The 27,757-nt window shown below is 38.6% G+C and overlaps 1 protein-coding gene across 2 annotated transcripts; it reads left to right on the plus strand.

Moving 5' to 3' along the window:
- On the plus strand, nt 1–27,116 carry API5 (apoptosis inhibitor 5). Of its 2 annotated transcripts, none has more exons than XM_079788283.1 (14): nt 1–201; nt 5,649–5,810; nt 6,874–6,967; nt 7,346–7,411; nt 8,390–8,541; nt 9,809–10,015; nt 10,966–11,070; nt 14,016–14,105; nt 15,060–15,241; nt 16,236–16,329; nt 17,540–17,596; nt 18,255–18,331; nt 18,831–18,967; nt 25,064–27,116. In XM_079788283.1, exons 1-14 carry the CDS (start codon nt 133–135, stop codon nt 25,084–25,086), a joined length of 1,515 nt encoding a protein of 504 aa, XP_079644409.1. In that variant the 5' UTR covers nt 1–132; the 3' UTR covers nt 25,087–27,116. The 2 variants fall into 2 exon arrangements, with proteins under 2 accessions (XP_079644409.1, XP_079644408.1); XM_079788282.1 differs by having other exon boundaries at nt 25,059–27,114.
- Nucleotides 27,117–27,757: the final 641 nt, after the last annotated feature.

The following is a 27,757-nucleotide window of genomic DNA, read 5'->3' on the forward strand; positions in this document are numbered from 1 at the left end:
GAGGCGGTGCTGGCGGCTGCGGGAGGCTTCATAGTGCGGCTCGCGGGCTTGGGGCTGGGACTTCGGGGGCGGCGGTGGAGCCGGCGAGGACAACGACGACCGCAGGAGCGAGCCCTCGGCTTGTCGCTCGCCATGCCGACGGTGGAGGAGCTCTACCGCAACTATGGCATCCTAGCCGATGCCACGGAGCAAGTGGGCCAGGTAGGTCCCCGAGCGGCCTGCAGGGCCCTGCGCTCCGCGGCCTTTCGGGAGCGCTCCCCGGGCCGGGGCGGGGGGGACCGCGCTGCGCTGCCCCGCGAGCGCCCGGCCGCGCCGGCTGTTTGGTCGCGGTGGGCCCCGGTCTGGGAGTGTGGACCCCGGCGTCCCCAGGACGAGCGCGGCCCCCCTCCGCCTCCCCGGGGCAGCCTTTCCTCCCCGTGGCGCTTTCTAACTCAGCCTCCCGAGCCCGTCTTCCTCCTCCTTCCCGGTGGAGTTCAGTCCCTCCAAAGACTAGATGGAGAGTTCTCGAGAGGTCAGACATGTCTTTCTTGAGCTAAAAACCTGCTCTTCACTTAGGAGACAGAAGTTTGTAGGGGGCAAGAAAGGAAGAAAATGAGCCTTTCGCCCGGACTGAGTGAGGGTTGGGATTTCATTTATTCAGGACCTGATTTGAGCGCCTACCACCCACCGGGACGCTGTGCCGGGCGCTGCAGGTACAAGATGGACTGACCGGCGCTCTGCCGGGATGTATTCTCAAAGAGGGAGACTAGCGATAAATCAATAAGGAAGACAGGTTTTATTTTACCTTTTTAATGAAAAGGCTTGTAAAATGTAGCAGAGCCGTGCAGGGGCAGTGGGAGGGGGGAGGAGAGTGCCGCGTTATAAATAGAGGTGTCGGGCAGCAGGTCTGTCTGCAGCGCTTGCCCCGACGCAGTTGGAGGAGTGTGGTTGTCCGCACCGGCCGTGGCCTCTTTGTGAGTTTCCCAGCCCCGGGGGCGGGGACGTTGAGGAGTTGCTAGCTGTGCGTGTGCCTGTGTTTTGTTGGGGAAAGAACCAGGTTCTCCCGGAGGGTGATCTTGACCGTTTTTGTCCGAAATCCCATGCCATCTGTATTTTCAGTGCTTAGAACTTCATGGGATTCTTCTGCTGGAAGTAGGAAGTGGACGATCCTAGAGCCACTCACGTTAGCTAAGCGGTGGTACTGCCCCCTCCCGGTCCCTTCTCTGGACATGTGTCATTTCCGAGCCGAAGAGGGGGAAATGTTGGAACCTTATTTGAGCTTAATCAGGAATTGTAAATATACAGTTTCAAGTATCATGATTTTCCTTCCCTACATACCTCCCGCTTCAGTAGGGAATTTTGACGTCACTAATGAGAAATACAAGCTGCCTGTTGTAGATGAATGTAAGGTGTGGGTTATAGATCAGCTGTGGAGGAGAAACTGTCTGCCTAGTAAGACAATGTGGGAAAAACTGGTCAATCATAGTTCGATTTTGTTGTTGTTCCTAGAAAGAGGTAGTAGTGAAGATAATCTCATTCATTGTGGCTGAGTTGGGGAAGATTATAGAAAACTAGAGGCCCGATACGTGAAATTCGTGCAAGAGTAAGCCTTCCTTCCCTGGCTGGGCTGCCAGCAGGCACCCTGTACCCGGGCTTCCCTCCAGCCACCAGCAGGCACCCGAACCCGGGCTTCCCTCACAGCCCCCGCTTTTTTCGGAAGGTCGTCCGGAAGGACGTCCAGTCTAACTAGCATATGCCCTCTTTATTAGATAGGATTGTTCTACCTAAAATTGTACATCAGCAAAGGGAAGGGTAGAAGCTACAACAGTGATTCTCAGTGGGTTTGCATATGATGCTCTCCCAAAGAGGTGGATTAGGAATCTTGTAGGGAAACTTTGAAATCATATGCATAGTGATGTCCCATATTTCCACCTTCATTTTTTTAAATTTTGCAGTGCTGATTATTGCACCTGCCCACCCACTCTTGCCCACCTCCACCCACTCCCACCTCCTATCCCTTGGTCTTCACCCCACTATTATCCGTGTCCATAGTATTTGTATATATATATTTTTTTAGCTAATCCCTTCACCTTCTTTATCCAATCACCGACTCACCTCCTCCGGCTCCCAATTCCATGTTGTTTGTCAATTTATTTTGTTTATTAGATTCCACACATTAGTGAGATCATATGGTATTTTGTCTTTCTCTGACTGGCTTATTTCACTTAGCATAATCTGCTCTCCAGATTCATCCATGCTATTGCAAAATTTAAGAGTTCCTTTTTTACAGCTATGTAGTAGTCATGGTATAAATGTGCTGCAGCTTTTTTATCCACTCATGCACTGATGGGACTTTTCCAGATCTTGGCTATTCCCACCCTTTTGCTGGAGTAGAAAAACGGTTGACAGCCACCTATTTGCAGTGTATGATAGGGCAAATGAAAGCCAAACTAGAATTTATCTGTGCAGTATTATGGAGAATTGAGAATTGCTTGCATTCCCCTCATATGTCATCTTTAATTATAAATACTACCAGATTAGATTGATCTCCCTCAAGAGGTCAAAAATGTCTTTCTCAAAGCAAAAAATCTGCTTTTAATTTAGGAAGAGTGCTTAGGAGCCATAAGTTTGTGAAAAGCAGAAAAGGCATCTTTCCTGCAGACTTCACTGAGGGCCCATGATTTTATTTATTCAGTACATTTGAGTGCCTACCATGTAGCAGACACTGTGCTGGGCAATAAAATTTTAGCACAGTTCCCTGTTGATGATGGGAGATCAGTACCTTCATGATACTGTAATGACAGCTGTCAAGCAACTGCTTAAGACAAAAAGACCTCTGCATAATGAAGTGAATTCTGAGGGACCTAAAGCTCAACTAAACCATAATGCTCACAAATTCTCTCTTGTGTAATATGTCGTCCCTTTTAGAAAAAAATCTCTAAAACTTCAGCCAAAAAGAATGGTGGGTTTTAGGATTCTGCTTGTGAATTTTAACTAACAAAAGCAAGAGCCAACTTGCTTTTGTTAGTTAAAGGGACACTGCTTGCCTTTTTTTCTTTTCTTTTTTTTAAGGAGAGAAAAAAATTTTCATAGTGTAGCAAAGCCTGATTTTCATGTTAACTTAGATTTACAGTCAAGACTTAAGTTTCCTCACCCTAGCTGGTTTGGCTCAGTGGATAGAGCGTCGGACTGCGGACTGAAGAGTCCCAAGTTGGATTCCGGTGAAGGGCACATGCTCAGGTTTCGGGCTCAGTCCCCAGTTGGGGGCGTGCAGAAGGCAGCTGGTCAATGATTCTCTCTTATCATTGATTTCTCTCTCTCTCTCTCTCTCCCTCTCCCTTCCTCTCTGAAATCAATAAAAATATATATTTTTTTTAAAAAAGACTCAAGTCTCCTGATAGATACCTCTCTGGACACTTCTGAGACCATAGTTGAGTTTCTTAGTCTAGACCTTCCTTCTAACTTTTATTGTGTTTTCACCCTTGGACAAAGGGTTGAGTACCACAGTTGCTCACGTTGCTGCCTCACTGAGGGAGTGCCCTTGGCACTCTGTCAATACTAAATAAGTTCTCTGAGGTTTTGTCAGCTAGTTTTCCTCAAGCAGATCATGTCTTTCTCTTTTTTAACCTGCTTGGCACTATGTATTCATTTATAGTACTTCAGATTTGTATTGTATTTCATGTGAGGACTTTTCTTATTCCCTTATAAATTGTAAAAACTCTTAGAGTTAAGGGTTACATCCTTTTACAATTGTCCCTTGAATAAAACGGGTTTGAACTGCGGCAGTCCACTCAGTCCATGCACATGTATTTTCTGATAAGCAAACTGTGATTGATAAATTCTAAATGAAGCATTATTTATACCTCAAAACCTTCCAATCCCTCTGTCACCTGTAGCTCCTGTGTTCCACCTACGTACTCAGCCTTCCTTTCCCCATTCTGCATCTGCCGCCCCTTCAGTCCTCCTTCCCCCGCTGTGTGTGCCTTTACCTCTCTGACCCCCTTTGCACTGTGCTCTGCCCAGGGCTCTGACCAGCCATAATAGAGCTGTGGCCCGTCATTATTTTAAATTGTGCTTCAGATGTTTATGAATTTATTTAATGTTAGAGTGTAAATACTTAATTTGATGTAGTCAAATTTTTTTAAAGTTTAAAAAACAAAACAAAATACAAACACCTGTTAAGGGCTGGCACTTAGGGTTTTCTAAGATTAGATCCTTCCACAGGGGTACACTGGCTTTTCAGGGTGGAAGAGTACAAACTTTACTGACTTATATTTCATGAATAACATTCTTTTGGTATCTTTTTTTATGGAATATATGTTTTTTTAGAACTGATTTTTAGAATGTGTTTTTTAAGTAGGTTGGCAATATATGACCTAACCTTTCGATACATAGAACACTTTATTTCTGAGTATTTAATAAGGGAATGTCCTTAATTGAGATTCTACTGTACCTCAGTAACTTTGCATCCTCTTTATTTAATTAAATTTTTGGTGATTCTATAATTCATGGGATATTTATTAGTTAATCCCCTCTTGATGGCCTGAAGTATGCTCACATATCTAAAGCACTTAGCGAATTGCCTTATACAGAGTAAACACTATGCTGTTTATACATTTGGTATCATTATTATAATGTTTAAGGGTTAAAGTTTCCTAGTAATTAAAAGTTTTATCCTGATGTCCAAACAGGAGATATAGCTATAGTCTCCATATTTATTATTGTCATTGTCATTTATTGAAAGGACTGGTTTGGAGGCAGGGATATAGGAGGATTCAGAACTAGTTGACATGAGTATCTGAAGGAGAGCACTTCTGAAATTTTTGTTTTTTAAGGAAACAGATGAGCTTTGAATGTATTATTCTAATAAAAAGTTAAATACGTTGCCAAAACCGGTTTGGCTCAGTGGATAGAGCGTCGGCCTGCGGACTGAAAGGTCCCAGGTTCGATTCCGGTCAAGGGCATGTACCTTGGTCGCGGGCACATCCCCAGTAGGGGTTGTGCAAGAGGCAGCTGATCGATGTTTCTCTATCATCGATGTTTCTAACTCTCTATCCCTCTCTCTTCCTCTCTGTGAAAAATCAATAAAATATATTTTAAAAAAATAAAAAAATAAAAAAGTTAAATACGTGACATTAGAATCTTTCTTAATCCAAAATTGGCTGGCTATATAGAATGATCATTTTCATATTCTAAAATATGAGGCAAAGTAAAGCTTTCTAACCTTTGTGGTATCGCTTAATTTCAGGAATGTATTCTCTTCATCTGCTTTAAAGTGCTAATTGGAAACAAATATATTTAAATACATGTAACACAATTCTTTGAGGATTCTACCACATTCATTACAATTTTTAAAGCATGATACAGTCACAGGCTGGGGTCAGTAATCACTAGAATGAAGAAGTGTTGGTACATCAACAAGCTTAGTTGCTTTTTCCACTTAAAATTAGAGTCATCCTTCTCTCTTTCCCTACTCACAAAATAACTCGTGGGCAGGGGGCAGGGAACAGATGGTAGGAAGGTAGGTGTCCATTTTAAGCAGTAACACTCCAAAATAAGCCCTATTTCTAAGCTTAGCCTTTGTAAAATTTTACTAATTTAGATTCAAACAAGTTTGTTTAGCTTTTCATCATTCAAAATTGTGTTTCTTTTCTGCTTTATTCTTTCAGCATAAAGATGCCTATCAAGTAATATTGGATGGTGTGAAAGGTGGTACCAAGGAAAAAAGATTAGCAGCTCAGTTTATTCCAAAATTCTTTAAGCATTTTCCAGAATTGGCTGATTCTGCTATCAATGCACAGTTAGACCTCTGTGAGGATGAAGATGTATCAGTAAGTTTATGATTGATGCTTTTCAACAAGTTTTCAGATGTTACCATTTCCAGACATTGTATGTGCGTAGTTACTATAATTTAGTACCAATCATATCAGTGCCCCAAAAAATACTGCAATATAGCTTGGCACAATGTCAGACTATTTCTCTACATTTGAGAAAATATATTTGCTCTTTCACCACCATTCAACTGTGAAAAATGCATAGAATTACAAGATACTTTGTTTTGCTTATTCGTTAAAAATGGGTTGTGGCCATTATTTTATAAATCATTATACACTGTGCATATGAAATCAGGCTAATGTTAGTTTTCAATCAATTTATGCTTACCTTAGATATTTAAAGTATTAGTAATATTACATCATAAAACATAGTTTCAACAACCCTAAATATTTTTCATAGCAGAAAAATATTTGATATGTGTAATAATTGTATGTGATAACTAGAATAAGAAGAATTAGCCTTTAGCATTTCTGGCTGCTGATATAGGTTCCTGAGAATTTTCAGCTACTCATGACTTTCAAATGAAATTTGTGAATTAACATTTCATGCAGAATTTGCTAGCTGTAACTCCCATACATTTTTATGTTAAACTAAATAAGCCAAGACCACATATTTGGAGTTAAATACACAAAATATTCACAAATGTGTATTAAGTAGTCAATACTGAATATTGGAAAGTAAATAGTTACAAGATATGACATTGCCACTGTAGGCTTTCTTAAGGGATACATATTATGTGCCCTTAAAAAAAATAAAAACAGTTGTATATAATCTATATATAAACCATGGTTTATCATCTCAAATCTGTCTACTCCAGTCAAACAATCAGATTTAATGTCCCTTCCCACCACATTTTATTTTAGTTATTCTGTGAAGCTTGAATGTTAAATTGAAGCAAATTATTTCTGAAACTGCTAGAATTTTCATGTTTTATATTTTTATGACTCATCTGCCCCCTACTTATGGTTTTTCTGTGGTTTTAGTTTTCTTTAAAGATTGGGTTTGTTGTTTTTATTGATGATAGTATTTGGTTGAATTTTTGTTTGAAATTATATCCAGATTCGACGGCAAGCAATTAAAGAGCTTCCTCAATTTGCCACTGGAGAAAATCTTCCCCGAGTGGCAGATATTCTAACCCAACTTTTGCAAACAGGTAAGGAATATTAACATTATCCTTTTAATGAATATAACTTCTCCAGGCTATAAGGGGTCAATGGGCGGGGAGGGGAACATATTTATAAAGTCAAAATTACTAGATTCTTTGGGGGATTTTGATGCATCATGATCCCCTCCCCTCCAGTTTCCTATAGTTTCATAATTGTACTATCTTAATATAAAACCTTTCCAGGCATGCTATATCAAGTTCTCTACCTTTTTAAGGAAGATGTATTTTCTCAGTAGTTAAGAAAATTACTTAAATTATGTGTCTCAATGTAATCCATGAGACTCTATGTTGAATCTTATGTTTGAAAATGAAGCAGATGATATTATTCACTTATTTTATGCATTGTGCCACTTTTTCTCTTTATAGATGACTCTGCAGAATTTAACTTAGTGAACAATGCCCTGTTAAGTATATTTAAGATGGATGCAAAAGGTAAGGCCACTTCTTGTTCTGAATTGTTCTTCTTAGTCTGATGTCTTGAAAATTGGGGAGTTTGGCACAGTTCATAAAGGATAAAGTCTGGAATTCACCCACATATCTATTTCATAAATATATTAAGTGTTCTTTTTAAAAAGCTATTTAGCTCAAGAGGTTTATGAGTCAAAAACCCAGCAGAAATAATTGCAAAAGCAGTTCCAAAATGCCTAAGTTTTATTTATTACTAGTAGCCCTGCGCATGAATCTGTTTGCCAGTAGCTCTCTGCCCGCTGCCTCGCCCTCCTGTTGTTCCCCCCCTTCCCCCATAGCTTGCTGCCTTGCCCCCTCCTGTAGCCCTCTGCTGCCCACTTGTAGCCAGTAGCTTGCTGCTGCCCTCCTGTAGCTTCCTCTGCCCCCACCCCACCCCCCATAGCTTGCTGCCCTGCCCCCTCCTGTAGCTCTCTGCTGCCCTCTTGTAGCTCACTGCCCCACCCTCCTGATCCCTGATCCAGTCGTTACGCCATGACCAACCATTTGCATATTACATCTTTATTATATAGGGTTAGTAATGATAAGCCCACCTGGTGTGGCTCAGTGGTTGAGTGTCAACCTATGAACCAGGAGGTCAGGGCATATGCCTGGGTTTCAGGCTCATTTCCCCAGTAGGGGGTGTGCAGGAGGCAGCTGATCAATGATTCTCTCTTATCATTGATGTTTCTATCTCCCTCTCCCTTCCTCTCTGAAATCAATATACATATGTATTTTTTTAAAAAAGGGTAAGTCATGCTCAGTCTAACTCTGAATCCATGAAGAAAGCATGTGATCACTCTTACAGTTGGAGCTGTAAAAGCTTCATACTAATTTAACCAATATCAATGATAATTAGGATGTTTGTTAACTCACTTGAGAAGAAATACTATAAACTGAGTTATATTTAAAAACTTCATTATGATATAGAATTAACTTGCTACACAAAACTATTTTATGTTGCAGGGACTTTAGGTGGCTTATTCAGCCAAATCCTTCAAGGAGAAGACATTGTTAGAGAACGAGCAATCAAATTCCTTTCTACAAAACTTAAGACTTTACCAGATGAAGTCTTAACAAAGGAAGTAGAGGAACTTATACTAACAGAATCCAAAAAGGTAAGCTTCAGTCATCATTTAATAGAACGTCTCTAAAACAAAAGCACATATTTGAACTTAGCAGTATTCATCAATGTATATAAAATGATATATCCCATTAGAACCATTGTAGAACTTCAAGTTTTTCTTATATTGTATTTTGCATTTTGCTTGCTTATAATGATGAATGTGTGTTCATTTAAATCCTTTGTGGTTGCTAACCTCAAAATTTATGCATTTTCCAGGAGTCTACAGATCAACTCCTTCAGGAAATTTTACCTAATTCCCACCCGTCTTAGGTTGATCTCTCAGTATTCTGGATAGTTTCAAAATAAAAATGAAATCACATTGAAATGACCTATTTTTTTTGTCCTACCCCATGGCACACTAAGCTCTTTGTGCCCCCAGATCTAGCATAAGTATAGATGCTGAGATTATCAAGATGTGTCACAAGTAATTTTCACTTATGAAATGCAAAAGTTTGGGAATAATTTACTTTTTTATATGTTTAGGAAAATTCCAAAGTTCACTTGCTTACTAATAAGATTTCTTCAGTGAGATAGAAAGGAGCAGTTATTCAGCTGGGAATGTCAGCATATTTTACCTATGCTCCAACTAATAATCTGGTGGAATAGGTCTTCTATTTTGTATGCAATTACCACGTTAGTGTGAATGAGGCTGCTTTTAAATATAGGAAACTGCATCTGATTTACTACATAATTTCTCAATCTCTATTTTGCTGTCACTCCCAAAAGTGACTTATTTTTTCCTTCACTACTCTTCCAGGCATTTTTAATGCCACAGATATACTGTATATCTTTTTATTTACTGTATGTAAATTTGTGCTTTAGACATAAATTAAAATTTTCCAAGAACCAAATTTGCCGCCTTGGAGACAACATTGTGCCCCATCTATAATAATAGAAGTGTAATATGCTAATTAGACTGGATGTCCTTCCGGACGAAGCTGGGGCTTCGAGGGAAGCCGGGGTACCTGCCTGTGGCCAGAGGGAAGCCCAGGTCCCAGGTGCCAGAGGGAAGCCAGTGCCAGCAGCCGAGGGAAGGAAGGCCTACTCTTGCACGAATTTCGTGCATCGGGCCTCTAGTATTGATGATAATGTTCTACTCTGAAGTTAAATTGACTGAAGCTAGAAGTTATACTCTCATTAGTATTTCAGAAACATTAAGAGCAAACTACTTTAGTAACTGAAATAAATGTTACACTGCTTTAATATTGATCTTTTCCATTCAAGTGGTAAAGACAATTTTAATTACTATGTCTTTCCAGGTCCTAGAAGATGTGACTGGTGAAGAATTTGTCCTGTTCATGAAGATACTGTCTGGGTTAAAGAGCTTACAGACAGTGAGTGGAAGGCAGCAACTTGTAGAGTTGGTGGCTGAACAGGCTGACCTGGAACAAACCTTCAACCCGTCAGATCCCGACTGTGTGGACAGGCTCTTACAGTGCACTCGGCAGGCGGTACCCCTCTTCTCTGTGAGCTCTTTGTTTTACATAGATGCTATTTTTATTACTCTGTTAGCTTATATTTCTTCTTCTTTTAACTATATTTTTATTGATTTCAGAGAGGAAGGGAGAGGGAGGGAGAGATAGAAACATCAGTGATCACTCCACACAGGGGATCGAGCCCACAACTCCGGGCATGTGCCCTGACCTGGAATCCAAATGTGACCTCCTGGTTCCTACATAGTGGAATCAATATTTAGTTTATGGGGGCTTGAGTAGGGTTGATGAGAGACCAAAGCGGTAAGAAGTTTCTTTAAAGTCTTTCTAAGAGACTTTTTTAAAGTCTTGAGAATTTTGCATCATAAATTATAATTTGGCTGAGTTTCTAAAATACTTGCTTTAGTAGTTTAACCTTTTTTCTTAAAATTTCTAACAGATTGTTGTTCTAAGTATATATGCTCTTTATCTCTGGCTTTGTGCTATTTCTGGCCATCAGTTTTCTGAGATGTGCATACCATAATTTAAAAAGGAAGTTTAAAGGATCTATCCTTTGTGAAAATGTATAATCTGAAATTCAACACTAAAATCTTCCCCCAAATTTGCAACAGTTAAAAGATGTGTAGATGTTGCCCTGCCCGAGTGGCTCAGTTGGTTGGAGCATCATTCTGTGTACCAAAAGATTGCTGGTTAGATCCTGGTCGGGGCTCGTACAGGAGGCAACCAATCGATGTTTCTTGCATTGCCCCCCCCCCCCCCCCCCGCCTCCTCAAAAAATCAATAAAAACATATCCTTGGGTGAGGATTTAAAAAAACAAAGATTTATTTCTGGGGTGCTCCGGGGTGTGCACTGCATTGTATTTGTAGCCACAGTGCTTGATGCTGTAGTGCTCAGTTAGCATTTGGGGAATGACATTCTACTGTTGTATTTGAGAGAATATGTCTCCCTTTTTTGACAACTCAGTATTTTTTGTTTTTTACAGAAAAATGTGCATTCCACAAGGTTTGTGACTTACTTCTGTGAGCAGGTTCTACCTAACCTCAGTTCCTTAACTACTCCAGTGGAGGGTCTTGATATACAGTTGGAGGTAAGAAAAGATTTCTCCTTCTGGTACTGAAAAGCCATTCTCCTATCTTAATAAAAATATAAACCACTAACTTAAATCCAATTTCTAAGACAATAGAGGTCTAGTGATGACTAGCAAGTAATCTGTCCTAGGATGAATTACATAGGAATGATTTATGACTTCACTTAAAGGTTGTTGTAATGGGAAAGCACTGCTTGTAGTTGTCATTGTAGTCAGTCTCTACCTTTGTAGCCTTAATACTTTTAAATAAGGTATTTAACTAATGATAGTTCCCATCTCTATCCTCAACTGATAGAGCCAGATTTAAGCTGGATTAACACAAAATATCCTTTATCTTTTCTCCAATAGAATTGATTACTCCATCTCTCTCCTTTGTATCTCAGCTCTAATGTTTATATACATTTTTTCACAGCATGTGTAATACTTTACATTTACTTATCTCCCCACATTTAACCATATTCATCTCCGTATCCCTAGAATCTAGTGCCTGATTCTGAAAGGCACTTGATGATTGTTGAATCAAACTGAAATATGGAACTGTACTTCCCTCATAGGTCTTTGGGGTAGAGAAGACTCATTGTACACTGTAGTTTGCTTCAAATGTTCTCGGTTTGGCTTATCAGACTGGATTGAATAAAGCAAAGATGAACCTCAAGAATAGTGGCAAATTCCAGAAACTAAATTTTAATAGCAAATGAGGCCCTCTCTAAGTGTTAGTAAATAGTTATTTGCTGCTAACCCCTAGCCGAGTGGTTCCCAATGTGGGGCACACACCCCACAGGAGGGCAATTTGATTTTTAAGGGGGGCAATTCGAGATGGTTATTAACAGTGAATTTTTTGCATTTCTTATGGTTCTAAGGGCCTCAAATACAGTATATAAATATATATTGTGACATATTTATGCATTTCAGTTCTGTATTATATGTTTTGAAACTTTATTTGCTATTTTTTCATATCACTTCATTGTGTGTGTTTGTTTTTTTTTTGTTTTTTGGGGGTTTTTTACAATTTCTTAGTGATTTCTTTCCCAGTACTTCAACTGCCTTTTCGTTCTTTTATTTTTCTCTTTCATGGATGCCATGTTCTTTGGAAGCTTGTTTAGACCAAGCTAATGGCCTTTTAGGCTTCCTCCATGTGAATAGAAATTCACTTTTTGAATAATAATTATTTGTCACAGGCGGGTATCAGGATTTTAGAGATACATAGGTGGGGCATGGCCAAAAAAAGGTTGGGAACCACTGCCCTAGCCGATTTGGCTCAGTAGATAGAGCATCGATCTGCGGACCAAAGGGTCCCCAGGTTTGATTCCAGTCAAGGGCTCGGGCCCTGGTCAGGGCTCATGCAGGAAGCAACCAATCGATGTTTCTCTCACATCAATATTTCTCTGTCTTTCCTGCTCTCTTCCACTCTCTCTAAAAATCAATTGAAAAATATCCTCAGATGAGGATTTTAAAAAATGTTATTTGCTGTTAAGAGTACTTCCTCAGTTTTTTCTACAAATTGTCAAGTTAATGTATTTGTCATTTTTACATTGTATTTAGCACTATCATTATTAACCTGTAGCAGAAAATATCATATATATTCTTTTCCTTATTATATTTGACTAGAGGCCCGGTGCACGAAATTCGTGCATGGAGGGGGGGTGTCCCTCAGCCCAGCCAGTACCCTCCAATCTGGGACCCCTCGAGGGATATCCGACTGCCCACTTAGGCCCGATTCCACTGGGATCGGGCCTAAATGGGTGGGCAGTTGGTTATCCCTCTCACAATCCAGGACTGCTGACTCCCAACTGCTTGCCTGCCTGCCTTCCTGATTGCCCCTAACCGCTTCTGCCTGCCAGCCTGATCACCCCCTAACCACTCTGCTGCCAGCCTGATTGATGCCTAATTGCTCCCCTGCCAGCCTGTTTGCCCCCAACTTCCCTCCTCTGCCGGCCCGGTCACCCCTAATTGCCCTCCCCTGCAGGGTTGATCGCCTCCAACTTCCCTCCCTTGCAGGCCAGGTGCCTCCCAACTGCCCTCCCCTGCTGGCCATCTTGTGGTGGCCATCTTGTGTCCACATGGGGGCAGGATCTTTGACTACATGGGGGCATACATATTGTGTGTTGGAGTGGTGGTCAATCTGCATATTACTCTTTTATTAGATAGGATAGAGGCCTGGTGCAGGAGTGGGGGCCAGCTGGTTTGCCCTGAAGGGTGTCCCAGATAAGGGTGGGGGTTCCCTTGGGGTATGGGGCAGCCTGAGCAAGGGGCCTGTGGTGGTTTGCAGGCCAGCCACGCCCCCTGGCGACCCAAGCAGAGGCACTGGTATCTGGAATTTATTTACCTTCTACAATTGAAACTTTGTAGCCTGGAGCGGAGCCAAGCCTCCTGTATGTTCCACCGGCAGCCATTTCTGTTTGAGTTAATTCACCTTCTATAATTGAAACTTTGTAGCCTTAAGCAGAGGCCTGAGCCCGGCCAGGGTGTGCGAAAAGCTTTGCTTTCTCCGTTACCGCGGGCAACCCTGGCCTGGTCTCTCCAGCTCCGTGGCTGCCACCATTCTGTTTGAAATTGTTTACCTTCTATAATTGAAACTTTGTAGCTTGAGTGTAGGCTTAGGCCTGTCAAGGGCAGGCGGAAAGCTTGTTTCCCTCTGTTGCCTGGGAAACCTTGCTCTCTGTGGCTGTAGCCATCTTGGTTCAGTTTATTTGCATACTCGCCCTGATTGGCTGGTGGGCATGGCTTGGGCTGGTGGGCGTGGCTTGGGTGTAGCAGAGATATGGTCAATTTGCATATTTGTCTATTATTAGGTAGCATTGTTGAAAATTCTGAGAGTTGGTTTTTAGGGTCTTGCCCTGCAAATGACATATATTATGATTTGACCAGTCACATAATCTCTCTGACCTTATAGTTCTTGCTCATTCAAGAAAATAATACTAATAACAGTGAATTGTGTATTTTAGGTATTGAAACTGTTGGCGGAAATGAGTTCATTTTGTGGTGACATGGAAAAGCTAGAAACAAATTTAAGGAAACTGTTTGATAAGTTATTGGTAAGAAACCCCTCCCCATGAAAATTATATAGCCCCTGAGTATAGTAGTGTAGTATTAATTTCTACATTATGGAGAGCCAGATTTTGAAGTTACAGTATTAGACAATACTAGCAAGTGCTGTTAGCTGTTCAGGCCACGTGTTTTCTACTTTAAAAAAAAATCTATTTTTAATCTTTGGCATTTTTTCTGTTGTTGATGCTTTGTATAAAGTATAATACAGGATTTATATAGTAGGGCCTTCTGCTAGCCCTTTATCAAAATATTCCACCATTCAGGTTGCTGCCCAAGGCCTGGTAGGTTTAGCAACTAGGAAATAAAGTCAAATTTAATTCATAATAGTGTATAAAATAGTCCGTCTGATAAAGTCATCAGAGTCACCAAATTATTTTGTTGGGTGTGAGCAGTTATGACGCAGTGATAAGGATTAGGTCCATAGTGTGAATGGACATAGTGTGAATGGAATCCAGTATCTGTAATACCTACTAGGGTGCTACAGTACTGATAACAAATGACTTTGGTGGTACTTTGAATGAAAAAAGAGTCAATACTTAGAGAATATGGACTAATATTCAAAGAAGATTTTTGGAATTAGCATAATTTATTAGGTTAAGATCATCAACTTAAGAGGTTGAACCTAGGTTGACTATCTTTTTCACCATAGGAAAGATACTACGCTTTCAGAATTCCACCTACATTGAGTGCCTAATGAATGTTAGCTACTTTCATTGTCATTATTAGTTTTAGTAATAGCTATAACATAGGTTAATATGGAGAATTGACAGTATAGATCATTTATCCAATAGGTCTAAAAGACATATTTTACTTAAATTTCTGATTTTGGTACGTTTTAATGCTTCACACCTTACCGTAAAAGCATGCCCTACAATTAGTTTAATATATGTTTATAATTATTTGGAACAGATTGCAAATATCTCTGTATTTTCATCTCTTAGGAGTACATGCCTCTCCCTCCAGAAGAAGCAGAAAATGGGGAGAACGCTGGTAATGAAGAACCTAAGCTGCAATTCAGTTATGTGGAATGTTTGTTGTACAGCTTCCACCAGTTGGGCCGAAAACTTCCAGATTTCTTAACAGCCAAACTGAATGCAGAAAAGCTCAAAGATTTTAAAATTAGGTGATGTATGATTGAAGTAGTCCACTCCTTGGCAAAGATGATGGTTATCTGATGCTCCCTGGGTTTTTCATTTTTACAAGAGCTGTCTTCCCACCCTGCCTTACTCCACTGGAACAAAATAGAAGAGCCACAAAAGAGAAATGGTTGCAAACATATAACATCTGTTGTATATGGGGGAGAAAGAACTTTTCCAAAAAATGGACTCTGGCTCTCCCCACTTGCTTTATGATTTGGGCAGGTTCCCCAATCTTTCTAACACCCCAAATTAACAAATTTACATCTTAAATTTTGAAATGCTTAGCTGCTGTATCATCTGTTACTGTCCTCTACTCTTTGGTAAAGCAGAGGTTTAATATGAAACATTTGATCAGAAGCAGGCAACTTAAGTTACTCTAGCGCAGTGGTTCTCAACCTTTCTAATGCCGCGACCCTTTAATACAGTTCCTCATGTTGTGGTGACCCCCAACCATAAAATTATTTTCATTGCTACTTCATAACTGTAATTTTGCTGCTGTTAATGGGTCGCGGCATTAGAAAGGTTGAGAACCACTACTCTAGCGGATTAGTGTGGTTTTGTCAGCTCCCAACATGGTGTACTTTGGCCAGGGCCAAAAACTGTAGGTGATGGTACAGCCCATCAACCTCATCTTCAGATATTTGCAGAATAGATCTTGGATTCAGGTGTGACTTTATGAGCAAGAGAATACTCGGATAGAGGGTTCTATTGTTGGTTATGATACGTATATGAACCTCATATTAGATGATACAGAAGATACTCATTCTAAAACAGTCAGGAAAACAAATGGGCTGGATCATGCTAAAAGGAGTTAATATTACTCTGCTCTGAAGTGTCTCCAACTAGAAATGACTAGTTGAAGTCAGAAATTGTTGAGAAGGCAATACAGTTTGTGTTTTTTAGGTGTCCTTTGTCTAAGTTGAAGTAGGAAAACAACGTTGAAGTGATAATTTGCTAATTAAATACTTCTTCCTTTAGGCTGCAGTACTTTGCACGGGGCCTGCAGGTTTATATCAGACAACTTCGCTTGGCTCTCCAGGGTAAAACAGGCGAGGCCTTAAAAACAGATGAGGTAGGAATACTGGGTCACATTTCAAAGAAATTTTTATAATAGCCACCATTTATTACCAATTCAGACTGAATTCATACATTGAAATGTAATATGCGACTTTATTTGAAATAGTGCTCTAAGTCTGTGTTGTGATACATGATGTTAGAAGATTGTCTACATACTTAGTTATTTGCTAAGTTGTATTTTTGTCATCGTTGCAATATCTTGAATGTTTCCAATGTTTGTGGAAAATGTTACCAAACTTAGATACATACCAATCTTTCACTAGGGTCTCATTAGCAGCACATACTACTATTGTTTAAATATTTGATTGATGGTTGTCGTATTTTTCATTTCATCTTTTTGAAACCCAAATATTAAATCGAGGAAAAATATTAAATTGCCAATTCTATACCAAACTATGTTTGTTTGTGTTGGGATATTTGGTTCCCTGGTTTCATCTATTTTGATCACTCTTTATCCCAATCCTAGTGAAATATTTTAAGTTTTCATCATGTCTATCTTTAACTTAAACTGATTGTATTCTTAAATATATTTTTATTGATTTCACAGAGAAAGGGAAAGGGGGAGAGAGATAGAAAAATCAATGATGAAAATCATTGATCAGATGCATCCTGTACATCCCCCACTGGGGATCAAGCCCTCAACCTGGGCATATGCCCTGACCAGGAGTGGATATGTGACCTCGTGGTTCACAGGTTGATGCTAAACCATTAAGCCTCACCTGCCAGGCTAAACTGATGTGTGTTTTTTAAACTGAATATTTTTTAAATAATTCCTATGTGCATATGACCTGTCCCTTATTCATTTTTTCAGGTAGATTGTAGATAACACTTCAATGTTCTAACCCAGTGGTCGGCAAACTGCAGCTCGCGAGCCACATGCAGCTCTTTGGCCCCTTGAGTGTGGCTCTTCCACAAAATACCACGTGCAGGCGCACACGTACAGTGCAATTAAAACTTCGTGGCCCATGTGCAGAAGTTGGTTTTCGGTTCTCAAAAGAAATTTCATCGTTGTACTGTTAATATTTGGCTCTGTTGACTAATGCGTTTGCCGACCACTCTTCTAACCTCTCAGGATTATTTGCTTTCTTTGCCATCTCTGCACTGGTTTAAAGTAAAAAAAAATAGGAATAATGATTCTGAAAGAGTAGTGTAATAGAATATGCATTGTAAAAGTTATTGGCATTGTTTGTTTTTTCTTTTTGCAGAACAAGATTAAAGTTGTTGCATTGAAAATAACAAATAACATCAATGTTTTAATCAAGGTAATAAGTATTCCTTTCTTACCCAGTCCTCCCAAGCTTGCTAGAAAAGTAGTGTTCTACTTTTGAACTACTTAAAAATATGCAAGAGAAATACTTAATTGTTATTGATATTTTATCCTGAAACTTGAAATCACATTTAGAAAAAACTTAGCTTCCATTTCTTATGTGTTGTGCACAACAAGGGATTAATAATAGGTGTACCTTTTAAAAAAAGAATTATTTTTAATATATACTTTTCTTACTGACTTCAGAGAGGAAGGGCGGAGGGGAGAGAGATAGAAACATCAGTGATGAGAGAGTCATCGATTGGCTGTCTCCTGCATGCCCAACACTGGGGATCGAGCCCACAACCCTGGGTATGTGCTCTGACCTGGAATCCAAATGTGACCGCCTGATTCATAGGTCAGCGCTCAACCACTGAGCAACACCAGCAAGGTAGTAATAGGGGTGTAACTTTTAACAAAACTGTCCTTGTTTAGTTTTTTTCTTGCAGCATTTTTTAGGACCTTAATCACCAGCACAAGAGCAAGAAAGATAAATTAAAGCTTCCTTTCCAAAAATTAATCTTTAAGATGTCTTTCTGTTTCTTACCCTCACCACCCAACCACTCCACTCACCATCAAATACATAGAAATCTTGTCTAATTTTGTCTCTTCAGGATCTCTTCCACATTCCTCCCTCTTATAAGAGCACAGTAACATTATCCTGGAAACCTGTACAGAAGGTTGAAATTGGGTAAGAATTATATTTAAAAGCAATTTAAGTGTTCTAATACTTATGATTTACAAATATAAAAATCTGAATTCAGATGTTACATTTACTGTACAAAATGGTACATTATTAAATGATCTTAATAAGATGTTAAAATATAACTATTAGAAGTATGACTTAAAATATAAAATCTAATTCCAGTACTTATAAAATAAACTGGTGGAATACAGCCCTAGATTTTTCAGCCTGTTTGTACTCATGCGGCATAACTAGACTTTCTGACAAGTTTTACAAAATGGGTCACTTGCATATAGTCTTTGGACCTACGTATTTTAGATTATTTTAAAGCCTTGTAAATCTTTTTTGATAATGTCTGCATAACTAAGGCACAGTTAATTTGATGACATCAGAATGTTATTCCTTTTTTCTGATATGACTATCATCTTTAGAGTGCCTATGCTAAATTATAAGTGCCTCTGGTTTAATGCAATTTTTTTAATTGCGGTTCTTTTTACTGTTATAGGCAAAAGAGAGCCACTGAAGATACAACTTCTGGTTCACCACCCAAGAAATCTCCAGCAGGACCAAAAAGAGATGCAAGGCAGATTTATAATCCTCCTAGTGGGAAATATAGCAGCAATTTGGGCAACTTTAATTATGGTGAGCGTTTCCGTTTGGGTATAAGCAATATGAGAGATTAGACAGAAATTGTGTTGTACTTGGTTTTCATTATCATTTATATACAGTATTATAGCTGTTTTGTGTGATTTTTCTGAGTTAGCTTGGGGAATTAGAGCTATTGGGGAAATAATTGATCCTGTTCCTTTTTGACACATTCTTGTGGGCTCATTGAACTGAGCATGTAGCACTAAGCACTTAAAAAAGAAAAATATGCTTCTTGTATTCAGAGGAGCCAACAGAAAAAAAAGAAAGAAATGAAATTGGCCTGAACCATCCATTCCTGGTATTCCCTGTTCTAGCTTCAAGGCAAGACAATCTGCATTCTCCTTCAGGGATAGAGCTATAGCTTCTGGCAAATGTGTTAGTGATCCCACCTGGTCCTTGTCAGCCTATTGCTTGTCCTCCCGTCTTCTGAACTGTTTCAAAAAGAGAAGTCATAGAAATGGAGTCAGATGTTAAAGTGTCATCTGGCAAGGAAGATGTGACCCATTGTGGTCTCCCTGCTGTCCAGAGTGCAGTCCTCCTGTCAGCTTCAGCTGTTAGTGCCAGAAGGGTTTCCCACTAATCTATTCTCTCCCAGGGCTATCGAATGAGAAGTGAAGTTTGTTTCTCATTGACTTATTCCCTCATAGTTCATTTCAATGAAGAATAGACGAAAATATCATTGACTCCACAAATCTCGTTTTAAGACATCTATATATGTAAAAGCCTAATATGCTAAGTGTCCAACTGATTGGTCGACCGCCCGACAAGTCGCTATGACACACACTGACCACCAGGGGGCAGACGCTCCAACTGGTAGGTTAGCTTGCTGCCGGGGTCTGGCTGATCGGGAATGGGCGAGATGGGCTGGACATACCCTGGAGCCAACCTCCCTTGGTCCCTCCCCGGCCTCTAAAATATTTCTTCTAATTAATTTCCTTTCAATGTGCACCAATTCGTGCACTGGGGCTCTAGTTTAATAATACTAGCACTCACACATACTTGTTATTGGCCTTGATTACCAATCAGAAGTAATTCTGCAGTACAAGTTTCCCCGACTATCCATAAGTAGAGCATTCCTGTAAACCTTTCATAAGCCGAAATGGTGTGAAGTAAGGCAATTATGTTTATGTAGAATAATTTTAGAGCCTTCCAAGACCCAAAAAATAACCTACCAAATTATACATCCTATCTAATAAAAGCCTAATATGCAAATTGTCCCCTCAATCAGGAGTTTGACCAGGGGGCAGGGCCAGCAGCAGCAGGCGGCCAGGGGAAGGGAGGCTTCCCCCACCCCCCTCCCCGCGGGCAGCCCCTAGGGACCGTACCCATGCACAAATTCCATGCACTGGGCCTCTAGTAAAAAAAAAAACATAAAAATATACATATAGTCAAAGCAGGAATGATGATAAATGCACACCATGTTTACACGCATCAGTCCCACTCAAGCAGTATACTTTCTGTTACTGGATGCCAAGTAAAAGATCACTTTGATACGAGCAGAATCTATGGTAACCGGCAGCTTTCAACATTCTCTGTGTAAGTAGTACGAATGGTGGACAGAGGCTGGTTCAACACAGAGCATCTTTATTTCATTCACCACAATCGAAACGCTTAATTACATCCAGTTTTAAAATAGGCATAACACCTTTACAAAGTCTCAGGCTTTTCTGATATTTTAGAACACATCTTGCTCAGGTATGCATAAAATCAAGATAGAGTACAGGTGCTCACAGATACTGTTCAAAGCTATGGCAGTTTGATACTGAGATGCTGAATGAGTGTAGTTCCTGGGAAAGGAACTTGGTGGAGCCACTTTCACTATTCATTGCATGCTGCCTTGATAATGGCTTGCTGCAGAACAAACACTAAATACTATTTTCGCTTTTTGCCTTTTTTCTTTGAAGCAACTTTAGTGGGGAAAAGATCCCTGAATCCTTTTACTTATGTAATAATATGAAAACGTGCACCTCAGCCTCTTTTCTTACCTGAAAAATAGGTGTAACACCAAGATCTTAACAACTTCAAATAGTATTTGTGAAAACATTTTGTAAATGGAAAGGATTTTGTGTTACTTTAGGCATATTTAGACTTTTATCCAAATATTGTCCTCTGGCACTTTTACGAGTTAATAAGATATCTTAAAATTAACCATTTTTAAAATCAACTATTAGATCAGATTCTGGCATTTGATTTAATGAACCTAATCAAGAACTATGGCAGTACATAGAGAATTGTATTACTTCACTTGGGCAGGTCAGTTACTCCTGCATTTCCATGAGGATTCTGCCCTGTGCCTGATAGTGAGAATCAGATGGTAATAATGCATTTGAAAAATGCAAACCCTTAGATTGTATGTGATATTTTTTAAACTATCAACGTGAAAAACATTTTTACCCAAGACAAAAATCCAGGAGTCACAACTTCAGTTCTGTAGTCAACAAAGTAACAAAGGGCAAACAAGCATGCCCAATGATTATCTTTTGTGTCCGGTATTACAATACTTTACAATACTTTAATATTTCTATAGGGCGCAACTTGTAATTGGGGGTTTGTCATAAATTGAATACAAAGCAAACTCAACTTTGATTCTTAATAGAAAGTAGGAGTAAATTTTCTTCTAGTTTTTATATTTGAGAGTTGGTTATCTGCTTATGCATATTCTTGCAGTACTACAGATTAGAATTGGTGGGCCCATCTATCTCAGAATTTTTACCCCTTTTTTATGCCTGTCCTTGGGGAAATGACAGCATATCAGGAAGATGTTACATATCAGAAGCATGTTGCATTTCTTTTTTTCTGGGATGTTATTGTTGCCTCAAAATTGGAGGGGGAAAATGTTTTGTGGTCTTTTTTTTTTTTGTGGTCTTTTTAAGAATAGATTTTGTTTATATTTTTAAATTTTCTTATAATGGGATTAAATGATTTACATTACAAGAGAAAACAGGGCATTTTGCAAAATGTCCCAATTGCAATACTTTCTAATAAAATTTTCCATTGTATTGAATTTAAAATTTTACAAAACATGTTAATAAATACTATCCATTTATCCCTCAAAAATAAAAATAGAATAGATTTTGTTACCTACATTTGGCAAAATCATCATAATTCTACTTTTCTATGTCAGCCAAGCTCGTGCTTTGTTTTATTTTTTCCAGAGAAGACTGAATTGTTGTTGATTTTTTTAAGTCATATACACTGAAGGGTTGGGAAATTTATTCCTTTTGTGTTATTAGGGAAACAGGTAGTGTTAGTATTACCACCCACCCTACAGAACAGGTCTATTGTAAAGAAAATAAACTGTACAAAATATTTTAAAAATGTTTTTCACGTTGATAGTTTAAAAAATATCACATACAATCTAAGGGTTTGCATTTTTCAAATGCATTTTTACCATCTGATAATATGTGTGCCATGGGCCTAAACTTGTTCACTATAAAGAAGGAGCCATAATTTGTGATTGTTCTTTGAGTCCATGCAGATATATTTAGACTTTGTTTCCTTATCCAAGTTTATTGTTTTACTAACCCATGTCTCACTTATTTATGAACATAGTATTGGTTTCCACAACTGAGTTCAGCTTTCAGGTGCATTTTCAATCAAATCACTTACAAATATACCCATGTTTAGTTTTCCTTCCTATGAAGAAAGTTCCCCAGTAACCTGGGAGTAGTAAACATTCTATATTTTGTTACTTGTGTCCTTTACCTTTTACCTTTTTAAAATATAAAAATAATTTTTATAGCATAATTTTAACTGGGAGTAGTGATGTTTTAAGTTAGTAATATAAGCTTGAAACCACTGGAAAAAACACAGAAGTGCAGAATGGTCTCTCAGGATGAAGCCCTTCAAAAAGAAAACTTGGTAACTCTTTGTACTATAATAACAGCTGTATCAGTTGCAGATCAAAAAGAAATAGCCAGTATAGAAAAGATAACAGGATCAAGTAATGCCATCATACAGCATATTTAAATATTGTCATTAGAAATAGCTGACCAATTTAGGGGAACCCAGTTCCTCATATTAAAATTGATTGAAAAACAATTGAAAGGGTGGATTTTAGTAGTCTGTTATTAGCTTATAGCTAATAATAATGATATTGATGAGGATGTTTAGTGTGTTGATGTTAAATTTACTGAGAAATTAAGGGGTTTTTTTTTGTTTTGTTTTTTTGTGTGTGTTTTTTTAATATATTTTATTGAATTTTTACAGAGAGGAAGGGAAAGGGAAAAAGATAGAGAGTTAGAAACATCGATTCAGCTGCCTCCTGCACACTCCCTACTGGGGATGTGCCCGCAACCAAGGTACATGCCCTTGACCGGAATCGAACCTGGGACCCTTCAGACGGCAGGCCCACGCTCTATCCACTGAGCTAAACCTGTTAGGGTGACAAATTAAGGTTTTATAATGAGTACTAGAAGCCCGTTGCACGAAGTTTCGTGCAATAGACCTTCCTTCACCTGGCTGCCGGCACCAGTTTTCCACCAGCAGCAATTTTCCTCTGGCCACCCGCCGATCGGAGCACCTCCTGCCAGCGCGATCGGCCACCCCGAGAGGCACTCCGATAGGGAGGCGCTCCGATCAGCGGGTGGCCAGAGGAAAACTGGTGCCAGCAGCCACGCAATCGGCCACCCCGAGTTCCGCCAACGGCGCCTTCGGCCCCATTGGTCATGGACATAGCGGAGTGATGGTTATTTACATACTTCCCTTTTATTAGGTAGGATGGTGGGGGGAAATGTGCAGACATGCAATAGATGAGGCCCAGTCTTGGTCAAAAATGCAGAGTTATAGCTACATAAAGGTTGCAACACTACCTGAATGACCCATGGTCACTGCATTCTTCCCCTCAGAACATCTAGTAATATTATGAATGTGTTCACTGGGGTAATAAATATGATGGTTTCATTTAAATGGTGTGCATACTGATCAACTTAGAAAAATGTGTCATGAGAGGTGACTTTGAATCAGATCCCATTCTATTAGAAATGTTGGCTAAGCTGGAGAAAGACCTAGTTAGTTTTCTAACTCAGAGTTTCTGGAGGAAAAAAACATATATCACAACATCACCCAAATAAGGTAACTATATTTCTAACCATAATGGAAAAAAAAAAAAATGCGTTGCAGTGCCGACTTAATAGGAATTTTTCAAGTATCCAACATTATGGATCCAGAAATAGCAACACAGGTTCTTTTTCTTGCTCCTAATAATATTGCTGCAATGAGGAAGTTTGAAAGTTCAATGCAGAGATTTGATCTCTGGAATTAGAAATTTGAGACTCTTAATTTATGTATGATGAAAGTCCAAGCTTGCTGATAACTTCAGTCAATTTTCTTTACTGGAAAGACTCCTCAGGAATATGTCTCTGGAGCTATAAAAGAGACTGCCTAGTGAGTCAACATCTTATTCTACCATATGACACACGTGACTGATTTTTCAGCAAAAAATGTGCTTAATTTATAATCAGTAACCCAAATATCATGTGTATATACATCATCACTTTTTGGAAGCATCTCTGAGCAGCTCATATAGCTGATAAAGCAGGGAGAAAAGCTGTCAGCATTTATGTCTATATTTTTCTTGAGTTTTGGTGCTTGAAATATGATGACCCAAAACAAATTGCCTATCGCATTTGAAAAAAAAATTTGTCAGTCTAGCCTAATATTTCATAATTGATCATTGATAGTTTAAGATATTTTGCATTTATGTCACCAACTTTTGAAAGCCAGTGGCTTTTTTAATTTCATATTAAGTATAGAAATTTTTATAGTTTCATTAATTATCTGTGATAATGATAGGCACTGAAATAAAGAACTAATAAGTAGTTATCATAACATTGTGACCTTGAAACATCTTTGTTAATGGGGTACATTTAATTGAGTACCAACTATGACTATATTTTGCACCTTGTTATATGTTCTTTGATATACATGTTGTCCTGGTTTTATGTACAGAATGAATCTGTGGATGGTGTAGCAGAATACCAATGCTGCTTTTATAGTGCCTACTGCTTCCTTCAGAGCACTGAGCTGTATTTGCTGTACCATGAAGTCCTGAGCAAGACCTAAACCCTTGTTCGCTTTTTCGTAGAGCAGAGAGGAGCCTTCAGGGGAAGTAGAGGTGGCCGAGGTTGGGGAGCACGAGGAAATCGTAGTCGGGGAAGACTCTACTGAATAAGACATCACATTCTTCAGCATCGTCATGAGCTTAATATACTTAAATTCTACTACTCATTGGATTGCCGGGGATGTCCCTTAAAAAGGACTGCTGCCTTCAGCTAAAAACTTATTGTTCTTTATACCTTTGTATGTATGATCTACTTTTGTAACAGACCATGGTTGTGTCCAAGGTAAAACCACAGCGATATTTTTGGATGCTTTGTGCGCAATCTTGTTTTTGCAATATCATCATTATTCAGACTTCATATTGTGAATCTTTTAAACATCTTAATAATTTGTTGAGAGCTATTCAAATCTAAAATATAATGAAATTCTATTTCTGATAACTGGTAAAGATGATCAGTTTTGAAAGCTTACTGATTTTCTTCTCCCCTTTGTCCTTTTCCCCCAATGTATAGAGAAGAGTAATGGTCAATTTTAACATTTGGTTTTCATTGTGTGTTTTTTTAATAAAGCTGCTAGGCAATGGTTCAGCATTCCTACCTAGTGTACTAAGAGCAAAATACTTAAATGTAGAAGTATTACATTTTAGGAGAATGTAAGCTTCTTTGCACTGCTTACTTAACTCTTCTCCATATGTTGTGATAATAAGCTTTTGAATATGGGATCTTACTATTTGAATAGAAATGTATATGTATAATATACATACATACATACCTAAGATATATATGTGTGTGTATATATATATATGCATGCTGACTACACAACATAAATCACTTTTTAAAATTCCAGGAACAGGTAATCTTTGACATGGTGATTACCCTTTTGAGGCTGAATCCATTATTAACTAGTTATCTAGGTTTTCTTCCCAGTAGTGAGGGATTTTGAGTCCGTTGCACTTACATGATTATTGTTATTTAAAACTGAAAATAAACAAAGGCTGCGTTTTCAAAGATGAGTTTGGCGATCCCTTTTGGAGAAATACAGCCAAAATACTGAATCTGATGTACATATAGGTTTCTACAGGATGACATAGAATAATTTAGACTTTGGGAATTGAATAACCAGGGCAATCCAGGAAAAGTGACTTGATAACATGTTCTACCAATAATAAGGGATGCTCTCTGTTTGCTTTTGCCACTTTGAAGATTTTAACTTCTCAGGTTATTAATCAAAATTATTGTATAAGTTAGCCAATAGAATCTTTAGGTTAAAAAACAGATGGGGGGGTTGTGGAGTGTTTAATGTCATGGGCATTTTTAGTAGCATAGGTCCTTTGCTCTGCATTTGAATGTTTCATATATTTTTGTTTCACAGTTAATATTCCCTCCCCAAGTTTGCTACTCAAATCCAGTGTCTGAATAACATTTTCTAGTAGTTTGGCATATTTTTTGAGGAATAGTTAGTAATTCCAATGGCAGTGTCTTCATTACTGTTAACCCTTATAGTGGGGGAAAAACAAAACCCCTTTGTTAGAATTACTGCACATGTTTATGGGATAAATATTTTTTGAAGACTAGAATTATACAAGTGAGCATAAGAAATTGGTCAGCTTGATTGTGGAGTGGTGGCAATAATCTAAACATTCCAAAATACAATGAGCTGAACCTGAGCTCCCTTGGAATCTGAACAGACATAGGAATCTGGAATTGTTATTTGAAAACTGTGACCAGGTGGCTGAAAGCCATTTCAAGTATAGGAACTGTATTAGGACTACAGTTATATAAATTTGAACATTAAATGTAGCTTTTCCTCTTTTTCTTTTTTAGAGAAAATTTTAAACTCAAAGCTGAGCAGAATTGACTCTACTTTAAGTTTGATATTGAGTTGACTGTGTTTCTTCCTTTGCCGCCTCATTGTTCCCCTTCCCTTTCCTAAGGCAATAATGCACAACTTAGGTTACTTTTGCTTCAAAAATTTGAATGAAAAACTTCATGTCATGATTGTTTTTCTTTTGCAAGACATCTGTTTATCACATTGTTCAAAAGTAAATGTTTCCTTATGCTTTTGAAATAAATTTCCTTTTGTAATTTTGTTTTGTGTCTTGATGTGTTATGATTATGATAACTTCAGATTCTTGGATATTCATTAAACATTTATTGATTGCTTTTCATGTGCCAAGCAGTGTGTCTTACCATGAAAATACAAAGATAGACAAGCTACGGCTCTGCCTTCAAGAAGTTCAGTCTTGCAAGTTATCTTTAATTTTCATTCTTTTGGATTTATTTTTAGAAGCTAATTCACTCTTCTGAAAAAAAGGATTTGGCTCTAATCAAAGCGGATACTTGCCAAATCATGAAATATTTCCATCCTCAAGTTAATGTGCAAAAACAAGTTGGAACTTCTTAATTTGACTACCAGCCTTGATAAAAAATAATAATAATTTTTTTTTTTTTTTTTTAAAAAGTCTTTCTGAAGTAGTATCAAAGGTTAGGAATGTTCTAAAGCCAAAAGTTAAAATGCACCAGGACAAGATAAGTTCCCTTGGTACTCACATTCTGTGGCTTTAAAACCACCTATATGCTGCGGACTGCCAAATTTGTGTCCATCATTTCTTGCTTAAGAGTTTCACAACCTGATCTTCCTGCTAGTACACGACTCTCTAGCCTGCTCTAAACACAGCAGCAAAGAGACATGTACTCCTTTACTTGAAGCTGTTCAATGGCTCCT

This window comes from Cnephaeus nilssonii (assembly GCF_951640355.1).
Source record: "Cnephaeus nilssonii genome assembly, chromosome: 13".
NCBI lineage: Eukaryota > Metazoa > Chordata > Mammalia > Chiroptera > Vespertilionidae > Cnephaeus > Cnephaeus nilssonii.